This window comes from Mesoplodon densirostris, chromosome 11 (genome assembly GCF_025265405.1).
Source record: "Mesoplodon densirostris isolate mMesDen1 chromosome 11, mMesDen1 primary haplotype, whole genome shotgun sequence".
In the NCBI taxonomy this organism is placed as follows: Eukaryota; Metazoa; Chordata; class Mammalia; order Artiodactyla; family Ziphiidae; genus Mesoplodon; species Mesoplodon densirostris.
This window is the reverse complement of record NC_082671.1, coordinates 33458566-33476739: the sequence shown is the minus strand read 5'-3', so window position 1 is coordinate 33476739 and position 18174 is coordinate 33458566. Positions and strand designations below refer to the sequence as shown.

The 18174-nt window shown below is 39.4% G+C and overlaps 1 protein-coding gene across 2 annotated transcripts in view; it reads right to left on the bottom strand.

Moving 5' to 3' along the window:
• The window catches only part of BEST3 (bestrophin 3), a 40608-nt gene extending 28738 nt beyond the window's left edge, over positions 1 to 11870 (bottom strand). The window contains exons 1-3 of one of the 2 annotated variants that reach the window (XM_060112880.1): positions 11719 to 11870; positions 8162 to 8256; positions 7465 to 7698 (exon numbers count right to left, since the gene is read on the bottom strand). In XM_060112880.1, coding sequence (XP_059968863.1) covers positions 7465 to 7698; positions 8162 to 8256; positions 11719 to 11870 — 481 coding nt within the window. Of the gene's footprint in view, positions 1 to 648; positions 705 to 7464; positions 7699 to 8161; positions 8257 to 11718 lie in introns of those variants that run through there. The other variant, XM_060112881.1, reaches the window with a different exon arrangement.
• Positions 11871 to 18174: the final 6304 nt, after the last annotated feature.

Genomic DNA, 18174 nt, shown 5'->3' with positions numbered 1-18174 from the left:
GTTATTACATGGAATGTTATCCTCATCGGTACCTCAGGCCATTTTAACCAGAGACTGATGATATATTCAGAATGTGATCATTATCCTCATCTGTAAGTCTATGTTAACCACAGGTATTGATTTGCTACAGTTTGGCTGCACCATCAGCTGGCTGGTCCTCACACTACCCTGTCTCCTTCACATGTCTGTCTTTATGCCACGCTCCCTCAGACCCTATCCACACCCTGACATTGCTATTTTATTCAATATCTTGTGATTACATTTGCCTTGAATTTCTCTTGCTATCTTTTTTCCTTCTGGTTTTCTGGCTAGTTCAGCCCTGCTCAGCAATTTTCATATTGCGTATCCCGAAGAACCCTTTCTAATATTTCAAATCAGAGTAAAAAAATATATATATATTTACATATATATATATATATATATATACACACACACACACATATGTTTGTATTTACTTGTGTCTTGAATTGTGGCTTGATGGAGTAGGATCTGCTACTTTAAGGCAAAATTTTATTGCCTTCAAACCAAAGGACCAATTAAGTCCATTAATAAACAATATTCCGGTAATCACAGATTCAGTTGAAGCTGAGGCAGATGTCTTTTGCCTTTAAAGCAGAGTGCGTACACGAGGCTCTATTAGGAGGAGAGCTAAAAGCTCTGCTTCTCAAAACTTTTAGGCAGGATGGGTTTATTGCCAATTCTTTCTGAAAGAGAAAGTTGTGCATTCAGCATCTGAGCCCTTCTCAGAGATGACTTTTTCAGGCACATTGCAACAAGCCTGGCTCATTTTCCTCTCTGTACTTTCCAAATGAATGGAATGAAGCCACCAGATTCAACTGCAGCCATTCTTTAAATTCAATGGTAGAAATTTAGAAATCCCTGTCAACTGGGAAAATCAAAGTGAGGCAAAATGGGATTGAGAGAGAGATGGAATCACACTGTGAAGGCATTGTGGAGGGCAGTATTCAGATATATATATATTTTTAACCATGAACTACAGTAAGATATATTTGTGGTTCCCAAAACAATTATTGGCTCTTCTGTGTGAGGTGCTCTCTGATATTTTCTGTTCTGTTCCATTCCATTCCATAAAAAATGCTGGCTCAAAGCCATTAAAATGATTTAAGAACCCAATAATAAGTTACAACCCAGTTTGAAGAGCTTGAAATAGGATATGGTTGAGTAAAATCAGTTTCTGGGTTAGCAATACTGAACGGAGACAGAGAAACTCCTCTATTTTCCTAATGAGTCAGACATGAGTGAAACATCTCGAGTCAGCCGTATTCCTGTCTCTAAATTAGTATCCTATTTGGTAGTTCACTGCCTTCTACACATGAAGCACAGAAAATATCATTCACAAAATCAGTGCTCTTAACTCCTGGCCTGTCCAGGTGGCCCAGAATTCCATTTGCTTTGGATAAGTAGATCTGAGGCAATTTTCAGATAAAGTTGGAGGAGTTAATAGATGCGCTGTGGTGCAGTGGTTCCTAGACTTTGCTGCACATTAGGATGGTCTGGGGAGCTTAAAAACTCCTGATGCCCAGGTTGCACCGTACACCTATCGAATCCTAATGTCTGGGGGTGTGAGCCACCATCAGTATTTTTAAAAGATCCCTAGCGACTCCATCTTGTAACAAAGGTTGGGAACAACTGCACCTAGTACAGAGTCACACAGCAAGCTGGCCATTTTAGCATCCTTGTTCTGGCTCAAACATAGTGCTTCTGGGGAGCTTGTTTAGAAGTGGATTTCTGGGTCCCAAGCCCCAGAGATTCAAATTTCATAGGTTGTCTGGGAACCTGCAATTTAAATAAGCACGCTTGATAATTCAATGAATGTGGTGGTCTACGATCATCCTTTGAGAAGCATTGATTGGCGAGCCATGATTTAACTCCTAAAACAGAGCTGTGATGAACCTTCAAACATTGGGCTGAGACTGCCCATCCATGGCACTAACCAAGGAGGTGTGTACTTTCTCTCCCATTGAAGAGCCAGTGCACATAGGTGAGTCAAGTTGCACTCACAAGATGACATTCAGTCTCTTCTGGGCTCATCACGTGAGACTATAGGGGTAACTGACTCAGCCTGTAAAAGTTCAGCCAACAGAGGAAAAACTGGCACAGCCGTGAATACCACCATCCCCTTGATCATCTCTCATGTAACACAGAGCAGTGGGAGATTTCAGAGACCAGGGAACCCCAGTAGCACGGAATGCATCAGGAAAAACGTGAACAGCAGATCACAGGGCAGAAAGTCAGTATTATACAAAATCCATTCGATTTTACTTAGCGAGAGAAGAATACAGATTAAATGATCTGAGTGTGGGGCTAGCCTTCCAGACAGTGCATCTAAAGTTAGAACTTTTATTTCAACAGTCACGTGACAATTGGGAGCTCGGTCGGTTGTATTTATGCCTGTTAACTGTATGTCACTAAGAATCCTGATGGGGTCTCCACAGGCTCTCTCGTCAGGGCAGAAGCTCAAGGAACTTCATGTTAAGATTCCAGGCCTTTAAGAAAACAAAACAGTGTCCTTTCCTTAAATTTTACTGTCTTTTAACCACTCTTACAGGCTACCAAGCACAGAGGGAAACTATTTTAGAGAAATAGAAATGCAATGGAGTGATGTGAAGTTCAGCTGTAAATATATTTATGCTTGTCTCTGAAAATGATTCATAGAAGAAAAAATTTGTAGTAATCTTTACTGATCCTCGAGGACAGGGACCTCGCTTTCAGCTGTGCTCCAGTGCTCAGCACAATGCCTAGCATACCATATACACTCAGTAAATCTTTGTTAAATGAGCAAAAGCATGACAGATTTAGTAACAGATTTAGTAACGTTTCTTTTAGAGGAATGCATGTAATTTCCCATTTCCTTTTTTTGTGCTTCTAGTGAAGAATTTTGAAGGGAAATATTTTCTCTCCTGATCACTGTGAAACCCCAGATAAAATGTTTTGATTCAGTCTTATACCATAACGTAAGCACCCAATTAAGGCCATCACTTAAATTGGCAAAGATCTGGAATTGTGCACGTGACTTGACTTAGAATGAGTGACATCTTCCAAGGCAGGTGATTGAAACGACTGGAATTTTTCAGGGCAGGCTTGTAGCCAAGAGGGAAAATAACAGAGACTCCTGGGTTACAGCTTCTCTGCGAAGTAACTGTTTGATAACAGACCAGTTCAGGGAATTTCCAGCATAATAGACATTATTTTGCATTCAGTTGTTACATTTCTATTTTCATGGGGGCATAAATAAAGAAATTTTAATTTTTAATTCGAGAAATGTAACCTGTAACATCAAAGCATATGTATTTCCCAGAATAATGTAAGTTGAGTGTCCAGCTTAACAGCAAGGAATGTCAGGGACCGGCGGGTAAGTGACCTAGCTCACCAGCTATAGTCAAGCAATGGCCAGATGCTTCAGAAGGAGGTGCTGATCTTCATTCTCTCCGTCCTCTCACTGTTTTTGTCCTGCTAGTCCTGAATCTTTGTGACAGGGACCCTCCCTGAAGCAATACAAAGAGTTTGGAGGGCAACTCCCATTGCCTTAAAGCCCCCTGTTTCTCAGAGTGTGATCCAGGGACCCCCTTCCTCAAAGTGTCCAGGGGCTTGTTAAACACACTCATTCCTGGACCCCAGCCTAGACCTACTGAATCAGAATCTCTGGGGGTGGTGTCTTTGGATCTGTGTTTTTAGCAGTATTGATTTTTTTAACACTGTCTAAAGTGCACTGAAGTTTGAGGACAGGTACCTTCCCAGACAGGTGGGTTTATGTAGGGAGTCACCTGACAAGAGGTTTTTTTTTTTGCGCCCTCAGCCTTGCCTCCTGCCTTTGCCCCTACACTTTTGGGGCCCCTGTGCTTTACTGCCAGCCCTCTCTGCCCTCAGGTGGAGCAGGTGCCCTGGCTCTGGGCTCAGGGCACCTGCCAAACATTTTTTTGCCATCCCTGAACTTCCTTTTCTTCCCAGAAACGTTGGCACAGGCCAAGGACAGACAGAGAGAGGTGGAGACACGTACCCAGTTGGGAGAGCTTGGAAACTGACCCCACGTGCAGACCGAGTCAGCCTTCTCTGCTGGGAAGCAGGAAGTCTGGTAAGTCTGTGTGGCCAGCCGACACAGAGTCTGTGCCCATCCATGCGGGTGGCCGTGAGGCAGACCAGGAAGGACCCTGCCTGTGAAGCGTGGCCCCCAGCTTGGAAGGCAGTGGCTCAGAACTTTGTCCCACCACCTAGCATGCAAACCTTGCATTCCTGTTGGGCACATGCTGGTCCACTACCCCTTCTTCTGCCTTTCAAGAAAACACTTAGGGGTGAAAGAGAGTAGTAGAGACCTTTACACTGCAATCATCCGTGATGGCCCCAGAGGGCACCTGCTAAGCCTTCAGCCCCATCCTGTCACCCTCAGCACTCTTCCTCCTTCAGACGCGGCACAAAAACTTGAAGTGAGAATGATGCTCGTTGTGTCCAGGCAGGTCTAATTCAAGTCCCCTAGATGGTAGCCTCTGAGCAGACTGCTCAGAGGCTACCATCCAGAGCAATTCTGGAGCCTCCAGCATGGTTGAAACCTTGAATTCACCCTTTTCTTAACTGTTGCAGTTTTGTTATTAGTAATGAATTATTTGACAAATGCCAAAGCCTTTTACCCCGGGGGTGAGAAAAAGGGTTAAAAAAATAAGCATCCCAGAAAAGACTCCTTACTTCTCAAACTTAAGTATATAAAAATAGCAACATAAGAGCATGTTTAAAAGCAGGTTTTCCAGGCCCTACATACAATGGTTCTGATTCAGTAGGTCTGACGTGAGGCTCAGGAGTATGCATTTTATTTAATTTATTTATTTATTAATAAATTTAGTTATTTTATTTATTTATTTTTGGCTGCGTTGGGTCTTCATTGCTGTGCACGGGCTTTCTCTAGTTGTGGCGAGGGGGGGTACTCTTTGTTGCAGTGCGTTGGCTTCTCATTGCGGTGGCTTAAGGTCTAGGCACTTGGGCTTCAGTAGTTGTGGCTCGCGGGCTCTAGAGTGCAGGCTCAGTAGTTGTGGCGCATGGGCTTAGTTGCTTCACGGCATGTGGGATCTTCCCAGACCAGGGCTCGAACCCGTGTCCCCTGCATTGGCAGGCGTATTCTTAACCACTGCACCACCAGGGAAGTCCCAGGAGTATGCATTTTAAATAAACAACTCAAGTTATTCAGGATGTAAAGGGCCCGTGGGTTTGTGGATCACACCTTGAGACATACTCATGTAAATGCACCTCAAGGAGCAAATGATTCCCCTATGCCCTTGGAATGGTTGCGGGTACTGGTGGTAGGGGAGAGAGAAGCACTCGAGTGTTCCAAATGCCTTGGAAAGGGGGAAAGTGTCGATGCAAGTACTGACCGGTGTTTGTGTAATTTTGATAAGGAATGAGTGTCGGTATTATGAAAAGTGCACCTAAAGGAAATGAACTCAGATCATTCTCCCATTCATCTCGCCGTTTCTACTTGCCCCTCAGACCTGAGCACAACTCAGGCCTCATTGAGCTCACGTCTAACCAGAGGCCCTAAAGCCCTCTCTGTCACCAGCCACCCCATGTGCTTTTAATATGAAGGTGACGCTGAGAGGATAGATTCACTCTGAGAATCGGGCCTGGAGTCTGATTCCTGTCAGAATGCGCTTTCTTCTTTCCAAGGATGTGTCCAGACTACAGAAATGTCACCTTTATTCATCCAAGTAAACTTTAGCTGTCACTCATCCATTTGGAATGGGCCAAACGTTTCTTGTTTGTTTTTAGGACTTTTTTCATAGGTCGAAATGCTTATCACATTTGATCCTTTAGACATTAGGGTAAGAAAAATAAGTTATCAAGTGGCATTTTAAACTTGGTCATTCTGATGCAGTATCCCACTTTTAAATTTGGAGGAAGGGTGGCAGTTAATTTTTTTTAAGTTCCGACTGGTTTTACTGAATTTACTGAATTTAACTGAATCTGTAACCGACTCCTTGCTCCCCATTACTTTCTCACGTCTTGCTCTGTTGCCCTAACAACGGCCTCTACACTCCTCCTTCCTTATTTCCACCTTACCTTTCACAGTCTCCTGGTCATAGGGGATCAAGAAGACCTAGGATGTCATATCAAATGAGTCTTCTAAAGTGACCAAAGGTCTATGTTAGGCTGTTGTACTAGATGATTTCATTATTAATAGCAAGAACTCATGTCACACCATGTGCCGGGTACTGCTCTAGACACTGCAAGTATTAACTTATTTAATCATCACAACAAGCCTATGAGGTATATGAGGTAAAAGGTATTATAAATCACTCTAAACTCACTCTATGGATGAGGAAACTGAAGCATTAGAAAGGTAAAGTAACTCAGACAAGGTCATGTAGCCAGTAAGCGATAGAGAAGGATTTGAACTCTTACTCTGTGTTCTGAGTCACTATCTATGTCGCCATCTGAGAAGACAAAACCAAATCAAACAAAAGCCCCCAAACCTCCAAAAACAAACAAACCATGCTACTCTTAAATATATATATATATTTTTTTTTTTCAAGGACATTTCAGAAAAGGAGACTGGATAAAGCAACCTAATTTGAGACTGTACTCAGTATAAAGGCAGAATCATCTCATGGGTCCTATATCTGCTATATATTCATTTATACATTCCAACATACTCTCAGATGGATCAAAGACAACCCAGCGCAAAACCCCATTTTTATTCTGTACGTGCCAACAATGATCTCATTTAATCCTCATCCCCTTGAAGGCTGGTTTAACAGCTTCTTTGCTAAGTATTAACACACCAAAGAGAACCATTCTTCAAACGTGATTTGTTCTTAGCATCCTGTGTCCAGAAGCCCAGGTACAAAACTGCATCTACCCTGAGGAATAGGAGGGACAACAGACCCTCACTAAAGCAGCCTTTTACTGCCACCTCTCAGGCTCTGCCTAGATGAAAAGCCGCATTTCTGGTTCCTACCAGAATCTACTGTTTGGTAGGTGTTGGGGGGAAGGATTAAGTTAGGAGTTCTGAGCCTGAATTGAAATTTTGGCGCTCCCACTAATGAGCTATGTGATCCAGAGCAGGCCATAACCTCTCTGAATCTCTCATGGTTTTTTTGAGGTCCGTATGAAATAATATTTATGAAAGTGCATAAACTGTAAAGTGCTAGAAAATGTAAGGCGATATTACAGAAGGTTTGAATAAATATGATAATTATTATATTATGGACCATGTGACTGCAACTTAATTTGAGGTTGACTGTCTGCTGTTTCCTTTGCTCGGCCCCCCAAGTAAATGTCTTGAGGGCAGGAACCATGACTTATTCATTTTTACCTCTTAAGACTGTTTCTGGCACATGATAGGTAATCAGTAAATGTTTCTTGAATGAATGAATAAATAAAAAGCATTTTCAGAGGAACTTTGAAAGTTCTGATCGAGGTCAAGAGGAGCCCCATGGAAGGAAAAGTCATTTCCAATACCTGCTTCAACCACATGGTCCATCGTTGGAAACCTTTTGTACACAGCCGTGCTCACCGAGCGGAAGATGAGCAGGGATGTGAGGTTGACGTAGCGCATCAGTGTCCTCCTTAGCAGGCGCCCATACTCGTCACTTCCATGAACACTGCTGGAGATGAGAAACATCAGCCTGTCTGGCCAGGGCAGATTCACAAACTGGTTCCACCATCGGTTCACCACCAGAGTAACATAAAACCCTGTAGAATAACAGGAAATTGTAAAGCAATTTCTTACTGTAGACATATTGTTGACACTGATGCTTTCAGCAGAATTTTAGTTTTTTTAGGGATCGGGGTGTAAAAAATATGTTGTTATCCATATCTAATGATTTTGCCCTCCAGAAAAAAAATGTAACTTGTGCCTCGCAATGCTGTAGCACCCAGTAAGTGGGTATTAGAACTCAAATATTGACGGCAAAAATGGAGAGTTAGTGAAAATAAAGCTGAATTGTCCAAGAGCAGATTATTACCTCAAACTTGTTGGTTGTTAATTTAGCAAAAGCAGCCTTGAAGGTAAACCTTATGGATGATTCTGGTTCTATTGCAAGCAGTGACTTTTCAGGCATGCCTCTCAGCTTGGAAACACTCCCATGCAGAGTCATTGGTGTTATCCTAACAGAGACAGCTGTGTGGCTGCATTCTGCATGTGACCTATACTTACCAAGCACAAAGGTTACTGGAATTTGTTCAGCATATCTGTCACAGTAAATTGATAATTTTTCAAAGTAACGTTTTTGGGCTCCTGTAAGTAACAATCTGGAGCAAAAATAAAATGCACAGCCCTTTATGATATTATACTTCTGCACCTGCTTTGCAAGTGACATTCAGTGCAAACAATTAAGCAAAAATAACCTCATTTTTTTTTTTAAGGAGCAATAATTTTTTCTTTTCTACCTAAGCTGATGTATCTCAAAACCTTTTTAACTGCTGAATGTTTTAAGAACTAACATTTTTAGTACATAAATGTTGTTGGTCATTACACAGGGGGACATAGTAACCATTTTATTTTTAAATACTTCATATTTTAAAATTTTTATATGATTAATGCGTTGGATTTAGAGCAAAATACTTCATAAAAGAGTCCATTTTCCAATTATTCATCATATGTACTTAAAAAAAGAGTGCCTTAAGTGGATTGCACTTATTAAGTAATTATTGAATAATAACCCTGGATTCGACATCCTGATCTTACTTTTTCATGAATATGCTACTTAGTACATTCTTGATTATACATGTTGTACTTCAAGGGATGTTATAACTGTTTATTTTAAAGCCTACAGTTATTTAAGGGATTTCCCTGGCAGTCCAGTGGTTGAGATTTTGCCTTGTAATGCATGGGGTATGGGTTCGATCCCTGGTCGGGGAGCTAAGATCCCACATGCCTTGGGGCCAAAACACCAAAACATAAAACAGAAGCAATATTGTAACAAGTTCAATAACGACTTTAAAAATGGTGCACATCAAAAAAAAATCTTTTAAAAAATTTTCGAAATAAAAGAATTTAAAATATACATTTATAATATAAAACAACACAGATTTAACAATTAGTAGTGAAATTTTTATAATTATGTTTGGTGGGGTTTTACTTCTATAGTATAAATATAAAAATTTATATTGTGGATCTGACGCAAACCCATTTTCTGGTATTGTTAAACATAAATCCATTTAATGAAGCTATTATTGGTATTTATGTTGCAAGGAGGAGATTCAGAATCAGAAGAACTATCTCAAGGCAGGTTAGTAATAATGATCAAAATCCAGAAAGAAAACACAGATGAATTTGAATAAATGAATGAATGCAGCTTTTCCAAGGGAGAAAGGAATCCCCTGGAAACACTCATCATAGCATGTGTCAGAGGCCTATTTGGGTCAGTAGAACTTTGAAGAAGGACACAGAGGGATAATGAGGTGACAGTGAGCCACAGACCAGACTGCAGATGAAGATCTGGGAGCTGGTGCTGACCAAGGAGGTGTGTGGGTACAGGGTGGGCTTGGAGTTCCTGCCTCAGCTTGGAAGAGGTGTCAGAAATTCTGAAATCAAGAAAAGCTGACAAGAGAGGCATCACCGGGTGGACAGGCCTATCAAGGTCATGCTGATGGCAAGTTACAGCCAGAATGCTTTCTGGTACTCAAATAAAAATGATCAGAGAGAATTTAAATTTGGAGAGCACAGACCGTAGGGTTTAACAGAGCCAGGTTTGAATCCCAGATCTGCCACTTAACAGATTTGGATTTGGAGCATATTTTTAAATCTCTCTGAGTCCCAGTTTTCTCATTTGTAAATGGGGATATTAATATCTATTTATATGTATCAGGAATGTTATGAGGATTAAAGAATATATGATATATAAAACCACTTAGCATATGGTGTCACAATTAAGAAATAATAAAGTGGTTGTTACTATTAATAGTTGGCCAAAGGAAAAAATATTTAGCTGATAGACACATAGAAATCTTACTAGCTAGAAAGTACCACAGTGAGTATTTTGTCAAATCCATCCCAAAATAAAAAGAGATATAATCAAACTAGTGAATTCTGGTTCTGTCTTATGATTTTTTTGCTAGGTATAACTATTTGCTTATAACAGGATTTAAAAACTTAGCATCATTAGTAGACATGAGAATGAAACTATGTCTGTCTTTGTCTACAGGTATGTCTGACTTTCTTGACAGATTCAACCTGTAGTTCTTGGTAGAGCTTTGATCAACATATAAGGGTCTATTTTAATAAACTTTTACATTTGAACTTTAAAAAATGAAAAGTGGCTTGAACTAATGATTATTGTTATAAATGTAAGCACTCTTTGGTCTTTAGAAAACATATGTGCATACAATTTTGTGGGGTATAAATAAGATATTGGAGTCAAAGTTAAGGCCCCATGGAGCATTTCTGGCTACAATGCAACTGTTCTAAGAGCTATTCTATTCTAAGAAGCAGTAGCAGCAATAAATTCACATTAGTAAAAATAAACTAATGAGACAATTATCCTGAAACGTCATGTGTCTTCCACCATTTCATATTCTGAAGGAGTAGGTGACACATAAATAAATCATCAAAATAATACCGTATTTAGAAGACAAATCTGAAAAATTATTAGAGATTTTTAATAAAACTTTCCTTGTAAAGATATTTTGCCAAAATGTATACCAATATATACATTTGTTTGGAACTGTAGTTTCGATATGTAGCAAAAGTAATTCTTCCTATTCTAATTTTGGTCATTATCAGCTAGCCAAATTAACGTCCCTCTTCTTCACATGGTGTCCTGTTGCTGCAAGGAAGAATGTAGGTGAAAACAATGATTCACAAATTTGTCCATTGTATGCAGAAGAAAAAGAACAAACTGATGAACACAGTAAAGGTGGAAATACAGCCTCAAAAACCTTTAGCTTTTCTATTTTAAGTTTTAACTTTCCCCAGAGAAGAAATGTATGCAATCAATATTAATTTAAAAAACTAATAAAGCTTCCCTTTTATAATACTGATAAAATTTTATTAAGACTATAATTTTTAGTTATAAAAGTATTTCTTGGACATGATGTTGCTCATATTTCCTGTCAATCTGACAGGGAAAGGTTGTGAGGTTATAAAGAATAAACGTCTTTTATGAATATAATGTGCCCTGAACTCAGAAGATATAAAGAAAATAAATTAGTTTTCAGGCCTTTTCTTTAATTGAGATATTGGTAAGGTTGGGGGCACCAACTTGGATAAGATTTCATCATTCCAGGAAAGAGGAAGGAAAGTTGCCTGATACACACTATTCATGAACATGTTAATTATGTAGGTAGTCACTGCAAACTGTCAAATCAGAAACTCAAACTATGAATAACATAGTTCAGAGAAGCACAAATAATTATTTGTCTGTGGACTTTGCCATTCAAAATCATCACTTAGTGAGGTTCTAGGTATAAATCTTTCATTTTATGCCTATAGCAAAATTCTTGAAGCACAACTAATACCTCATCATGACCAATTAAAGTGGGGCTGGAATGAGAGCCACCTGAACATGACGGTTAGGGTCTATTTAACATCCTAAAAATGGTTAGGTGTGGATTAAAATACCCAGTCCTGGGGAGAAGTAGGCAACAGAGGATTGTGCAAAGGAGGAGGTCACATAATGCAAAAGCCAGTGGCAGCCAAAGGGCTTGGATTTTTGAGACTGTATTCATATATGCTATCTAATGGCCATTAAGGACACACGCAAAGGAAAGTACCTGTACATAAAACTTATTGCTGTGTAAAGTACAGCAAAAACAATAAATTCCCTGTATAGTAGTTTGTAGATGCTGCCTCTCCACTTGAAGAGTAACCTATGAAATCCAAAAAAAGTCGCATTTGCTACTTTACTGGAGTAAGTGACAGTCATCTTGGATAATTTTTCTTTTTTTTCTAGAAGAGCAAGAAGACAACACACAAGTAAAAAAACAATGTTTAAGACCGAACATAAATCTGTATCTCAAAAGAAACCCTAACCAGCAACCAGTCAACCATCTCTACTTTTTGCCTTTCTCAGCTTGAACAATTTGGAATTTGGAGATAACCACCAACTCAGTGCTAAATCTTTTAGTAGAAAAGGGGAAGAAAGGAGTGTCTGGAAAAAGAAATATTAGAAATCTTAAGCTTGCCTTCATTTCTAAATATTTTGAGATTATATAGTTATTAATAAATATTTGAATGACTAAATGAGATGTATGAGATATGATGTATTATGATCTATCATATATTTTCTGAATCCATGGGAAGATTTAAGGTACTGATATGCTATATTAATTGACCTTTTCAAAAGCAGTGGTCAAACTTATTGTTTGGGGCTTTATTTGCTAAAATGTGTAAAGAGGTATTTATTTCACCCTTAAATTTCCTAAAAGAAAGTTATGCCTCTCTTAGAAATCAGGAGAAGCCAGCCCCTTGTGGGAATTTAATTGATGGGTTACTTTTGGTTGTTTTAATTTAATTGTCTCTCTAGTGGAGCTCTGAGTGCATAGTTAGCACTCTGTGCACTTCACAAGGTAGACAAAACGTCGGGCCACAGTGATACTAAGTAAGGTGCATTTTCCCATTGAAAAGTCCCACATAAAATGCTTAGGGATAGGGCACCTTCTGTTTGGAGCTGAAAAAATGAGGCCATTATTTAGGACTCTTTCCACCTGGACTGTTCCATGGATGTGGGTGGGATGAGAACTGGGCCCCAAAGCCTAGTTTTCAGTGGATTCTCTGGAATTCCATTGCTCTTCACCAAGACACTAAACATTCAGGTTTTGAGAAGATGCCCCAAAGCTAATCTTTGTTTGAAAATCCTGCTCCACAGCTTTCTAACACAAAGCAAACACAGAGAACATGAAATTTCTTTGAAACCTTTTGCTTTCAAAAGGATCTATGAGGAGTCTTATAGAGCTACTTAGACTGAAATGATCAAGTTTTTAGGTAGAACTGTACTAGACATAAGTAATAAATCCTATAGCAGATTTCTTATACAAAGTAGCCTATAACACACATTTTATCATAAACAAGGACATTTTCTGTCTTTATTCAGAGGTAGAGAAAAAATCCAATTCTCATTTGCCTAGTTTCCCTAAAAAAAAAAAAAAAAAAAAAAAAAGTGAAACTCTGGAACTATATTCTGGAGCGGTATTTTTTTTTTTTTCTAATCACCAGCCTAAGGCTTCAACTACTGATTTTAACAAAGAAACCAGAGATTTTTTTTGGCAAAAGTAGGTATCATTACGAAAGGTTGGGACTCAGGCCACAAAAGCAGTTTCATTTTTCCATCTTCACTTTGTCTCTTTGTCTAATGTGAATACAGCCAAAACTGGGAGAGGAGCATAATAAATTAAGCCCATTTCATAATTTGTTCTTATGGACACTGGACTTTTGAATAACAGTCCTTAAATAACTCTCTTTCCTTTAACAGTTCACCCTTCTGTTACAGCTCTGTCAGAAAAACCAAGATCACATCGAGTAGAGGTCAGAGGTAAAATGCATAGGTATACTCTGTGCACTAACCTATTTGTTTGGTTTGGAGTCCCCAACAGGAAAGACAATCTCCAGGCTCCCCCTGCAGAGGTGGCTTCGGGTCGGTGTTGTACTCTCAGCTCACCCTTCACTCATGCGGAGTCTGGAGAACTGTTTATGCCAATTTGTCCACTGGTGACAGTGATAGCCGGGAACAAACAGGAGCAACAGCTGCTGATGTGGCTTTTTTCTAATCTATAATTATAACTCCACCTGTCGCCCAAAGCACCACTTTGAATGAGAAGTTGGAGGTAATGTGAAGGAGCTTGGGTCACCTAAGTCTGTTATTTTCATTTTGACTCTACCCTGGGATCAAGGAAGAAAGAGCCATTTGCCCCTAAAGTGCTCTGAAGAGGCTCCACCAGCCAAAAACAGGGAATTGGCACAGCCTGTGTGTGCTTAAAACGAGAATAAATTCTTGTGAAACCTTAAACTGGGGCAGACAAGAACATAAACAGGATTTTCACTCATTTGAGAGGTACTGAGAATGCTCTTCCATTAAAAACAATAAGCATGAGAAAAAACCCAGGCCCAATTGGAAAGGACCCAGAGAAAGGATCATTGAAGAGTCTTAAGGCCAGGAGAGTGCCATCGTAGTGCTGACCACGAGGGACTCACATTTCTCAGTTTCTGCCTCATTGGCTCCTTTTTAACCAGGATGGTTGAGAAGTTAGAGGCCTGCAATGTGAGTCACAAGAGAGTCTAGAATGGGCTTTCTGCTGAGATGGAAGTAGGCTCTGTGCAGCAGTCCCAGAAGACTTGCACAAGAAGAGTTTCAGACAGCAGAAAATAATCCTAAGCGATTGTGCTGTGGGTTTCCATTGAAAGTGATTTTTGCTGGATTTGGAGGATGTAAAGTTGTAAGTATTGAATCTTTGAATGAGATTCATCCATCTGAAGATGGCAGAGGAGTAAGACATGGAGATCACTTTCCTCCCCACAAGTACATCAAAAATGCATCTACACTCCTACTGAACACTGGCAGAAGACCTCAGACTTCCAAAAAGGCAAGAAACTCCCCATGTACCTGGCCGAGTGGCTGACAGGGTCTTGGTGCTCTGGCCAGGTATCAGGCCTGAGCCTCTGAGATGGGAGAGCCAAGTTCAGGACACTGGTCCACCAGAGACCTCCCAGCTCCATGTAATATCAAACGGCAAGAGGTCTCCCAGAGATCTCCATCTCAACACTAAGAACCAGCTCCACTCAACGACCAGCAAGCCCCAGTGCTGGACACTCCATGCCAAACAACTAGCAAGACAGGAACACAACCCCACTCATTAGCAGAGAGGCTGCCTAAAATCATACTAAGTTCACAGACACCCCAAAACACAGCACTAGACATGGTCCTGCCCACCAGAAACACAAGATCCAGCCTCATCCAGCAGAACACAGGCACCAGTCCCCTCCAACAGGAAGCCTACACAACCCACTGAACGAACCTTACCCACTGGGGGCAGACACCAAAAAAAATGGGAAGTACGAACCTGCAGGTGTGAAAAGGAGACCCCAAACACAGTAAGTTAAGCAAAATGAGAAGGCAGAGAAATATGCAGCCAATGAAGGAGCAAGGTAAAAACCCACCAGACCAAACAAATGAAGAGGAAATAGGCAGTCTACCTGAAAAAGAATTCAGAGTAATGATAGTAAGGATGATCCAAAATCTTGGAAATAGAATGGAGAAAATACAAGAAACACTTAACAAGGACCTAGAAGAACTAAAGAGCAAACAAACAGTGATGAACAACACAGTAAAAATTCTCTAGAAGGAATCAATACCAGAATAACTGAGGCAGAAGAAAGGATAAGTGACCTGGAAGATAAAATAGTGGAAATAACTACCGCAGAGAAGAATAAAGAAAAAAAAAATGAAATAATTGAGGACAGTCTCAGAGACCTCTGGGACAATATTAAATGCACCAACATTCGAATTATAGGGGTCCCAGAAGAAGAAGGAGAGTAAAAGAAAGGGACTGAGAAAATATTTGAAGGGATTATAGTTGAAAACTTCCCTAATATGGAAAAGGAAATAGTCAATCAAGTGCTGGTCTTCCAAAATATAACAGACGGAGGAACACTCCCAAACCCATTCTATGAGGCCACCATCACCCTAATACCAAAACCAGACAGAGGTGTCACAAAAAAAAGAAAACTACAAGTCAATATCACTGATGAAAATAGATGCAAAAATCCTCAACAAAATACTAGCAAACAGAATCCAACAGCACAATAAAAGTATCATACACCATGATCAAGTAGGGTTTATCCCAGAAATGCAAGGATTCTTCAATATATGCAAATCAGTTAATGTGATACACCATATTAACAAACTGAAGGAGAAAAACCATATGATCACCTCATTAGAGGCAGAAAAAGCTTTGGACAAAATTCAACACCCATTTATGATAAAAACCCTCCAGAAAGGAGGCATAGAGGAAACTTACCTCAACATAATAAAGGCCGTATATGACAAACCCACAGCCAACATTGTTCTCAGTGGTGAAAAACTGAAACCATTTCCACTAAGATCAGGAACAAGACAAGGTTGCCCAGTCTCACCACTGTTATTCAACATAGTTTTGGAAGCTTTAGCCACAGCAGTCAGAGAAGAAAAAGAAATAAAAGAAATCCAGATTGGAAAAGAAGAAGTAAAACTCACTCTTTGCAGATGACATGATATTATACATAGAGAATCCTAGAGATGCTACCAGAAAACTACTAGATGTAATCAATGAATTTGGTAAAGTAGCAGGATACAAAATTAATGCAGAGAAATCTCTTGCATTCCTGTACACTAATGATGAAAAATCTGAGCGAGAAATTAATGAAACACTCCCATTTACCACTGCAACAAAAAGAATAAAATACCTAGGAATAAACCTACCTAAGGAGACAAAAGACCTGTATGCAGAAAACTATAAGACACTGATGAAAGAAATTAAAGATGATACAAACAGATGGAGAGATATACCATGTTCTTGGATGGGAAGAATCAACACTGTGAAAATGACTGTACTACCCAAAGCAATCTACAGATTCAGTGGAATCCCTATCAAACTACCAATGGCATTTTTCACAGAACTAGAACAAAAAACTTCACAATTTGTATGGAAACACAAAAGACGCTGAATAACCAAAGCAATCTTGAGAAAGAAAAACGGAGCTGGAGGAATCAGGCTCCCTGACTTCAGACTATATTACAAAGTTACAGTAATCAAGACAGTATGGTACTGGCACAAAAACAGAAAGATAGATCAATGGAACAGGATAGAAAACCCAGAGATAAACCCACACACATATGGTCACCTTATCTTTGATAAAGAAGGCAAGAATATACAATGGAGAAAAGACAGCCTCTTCAACAAGTGGTGCTGGGAAAACTGGACAGCTACATGTAAAAGTATGAAATTAGAACACTTCCAAACACCATACACAAAAATAAACTAAAAATGGATTAAAGACATAAATGTAAGGCCAGACACTATAAAACTCTTAGAGGAAAACATAGGCAGAACACTCTCTGACATAAATCACAGCAAGATCCTTTTTGACCTACCTCCTAGAGAAATGGAAATAAAAACAAAAATAAACAAATGGGACCTAATGAAATTTAAAATCTTTTGCACAGCAAAGGAAACCATAAACAAGACAAAAAGACAACTCTCAGAATGGGAGAAAATATTTGCAAATGAAGCAACTGCTAAAGGATTAATCTCCAAAATATACATGCAGCTCAATATCAAAGAAACAAACAACCTAATAAAAAATGGGCAGAAGACCTAAATAGACATTTCTCCAAAGAAGGTATACAGATTGCCAACAAACACATGAAAGGATACTCGACATCACTAATCAGTAGAGAAACGCAAATCAAAACTACAGTGAAGTATCACCTCACACCACTCAGAATGGCCATCATCAAAAAGTCTACAGACAAATGCTGGAGAGGGTCTGGAGATAAGGGAACCCTCTTGCACTGTTGGTGGGAATGTAAGTAGATACAGCCACTATGGAGAACAGTATGGAGTTTCCTTAAAAAAACTAAAAATAGAACTACCATATGAGCCAGCAATCCCACTACTAGGCATATACCCTGAGAAAACCATAATTCAAAAAGAGTCATGTACCACAATGTTCATTGCAGCACTATTCACAATAGCCAGAATATGGAAGCAGCCTAAGTGTCCATTGACAGATGAATGGATAAAGAAGATGTGGCACACATATACAATGGAATTTCATTTCAATTTCATTTCTCTTTATGGAAGAAAACTTTAGTTTCTTGTTTAAAACAGACATCTTTTTTTTCCCAGATTCTAAAGGTAACATGTGTATAAAAAAATAAAATGTAAAACAACATATAAAGAACAGAGTGGTACTCTATCATGCCACCCTAGAGAGGTGATACTCATTTAGCATAAAGTTCATCTTTTTAGGCTTTTGTAGAAGATATTTTAAATCCTATAATTAATAGCAAACAATATAAGAGACGTGCAATGTCAGGGCTCTATGAAATAATTATACCAGCCATATTTTCTTTCGAAAGCAAGCATCAAGTTTCCCAGTCCTGACCACTATGATTTTCAACAGCCCTGGTAAACACATTTGTCTTTGATTCCAGTAAACCTGCAGTGACAGGACAATTCATAAAAAAGAGTAAC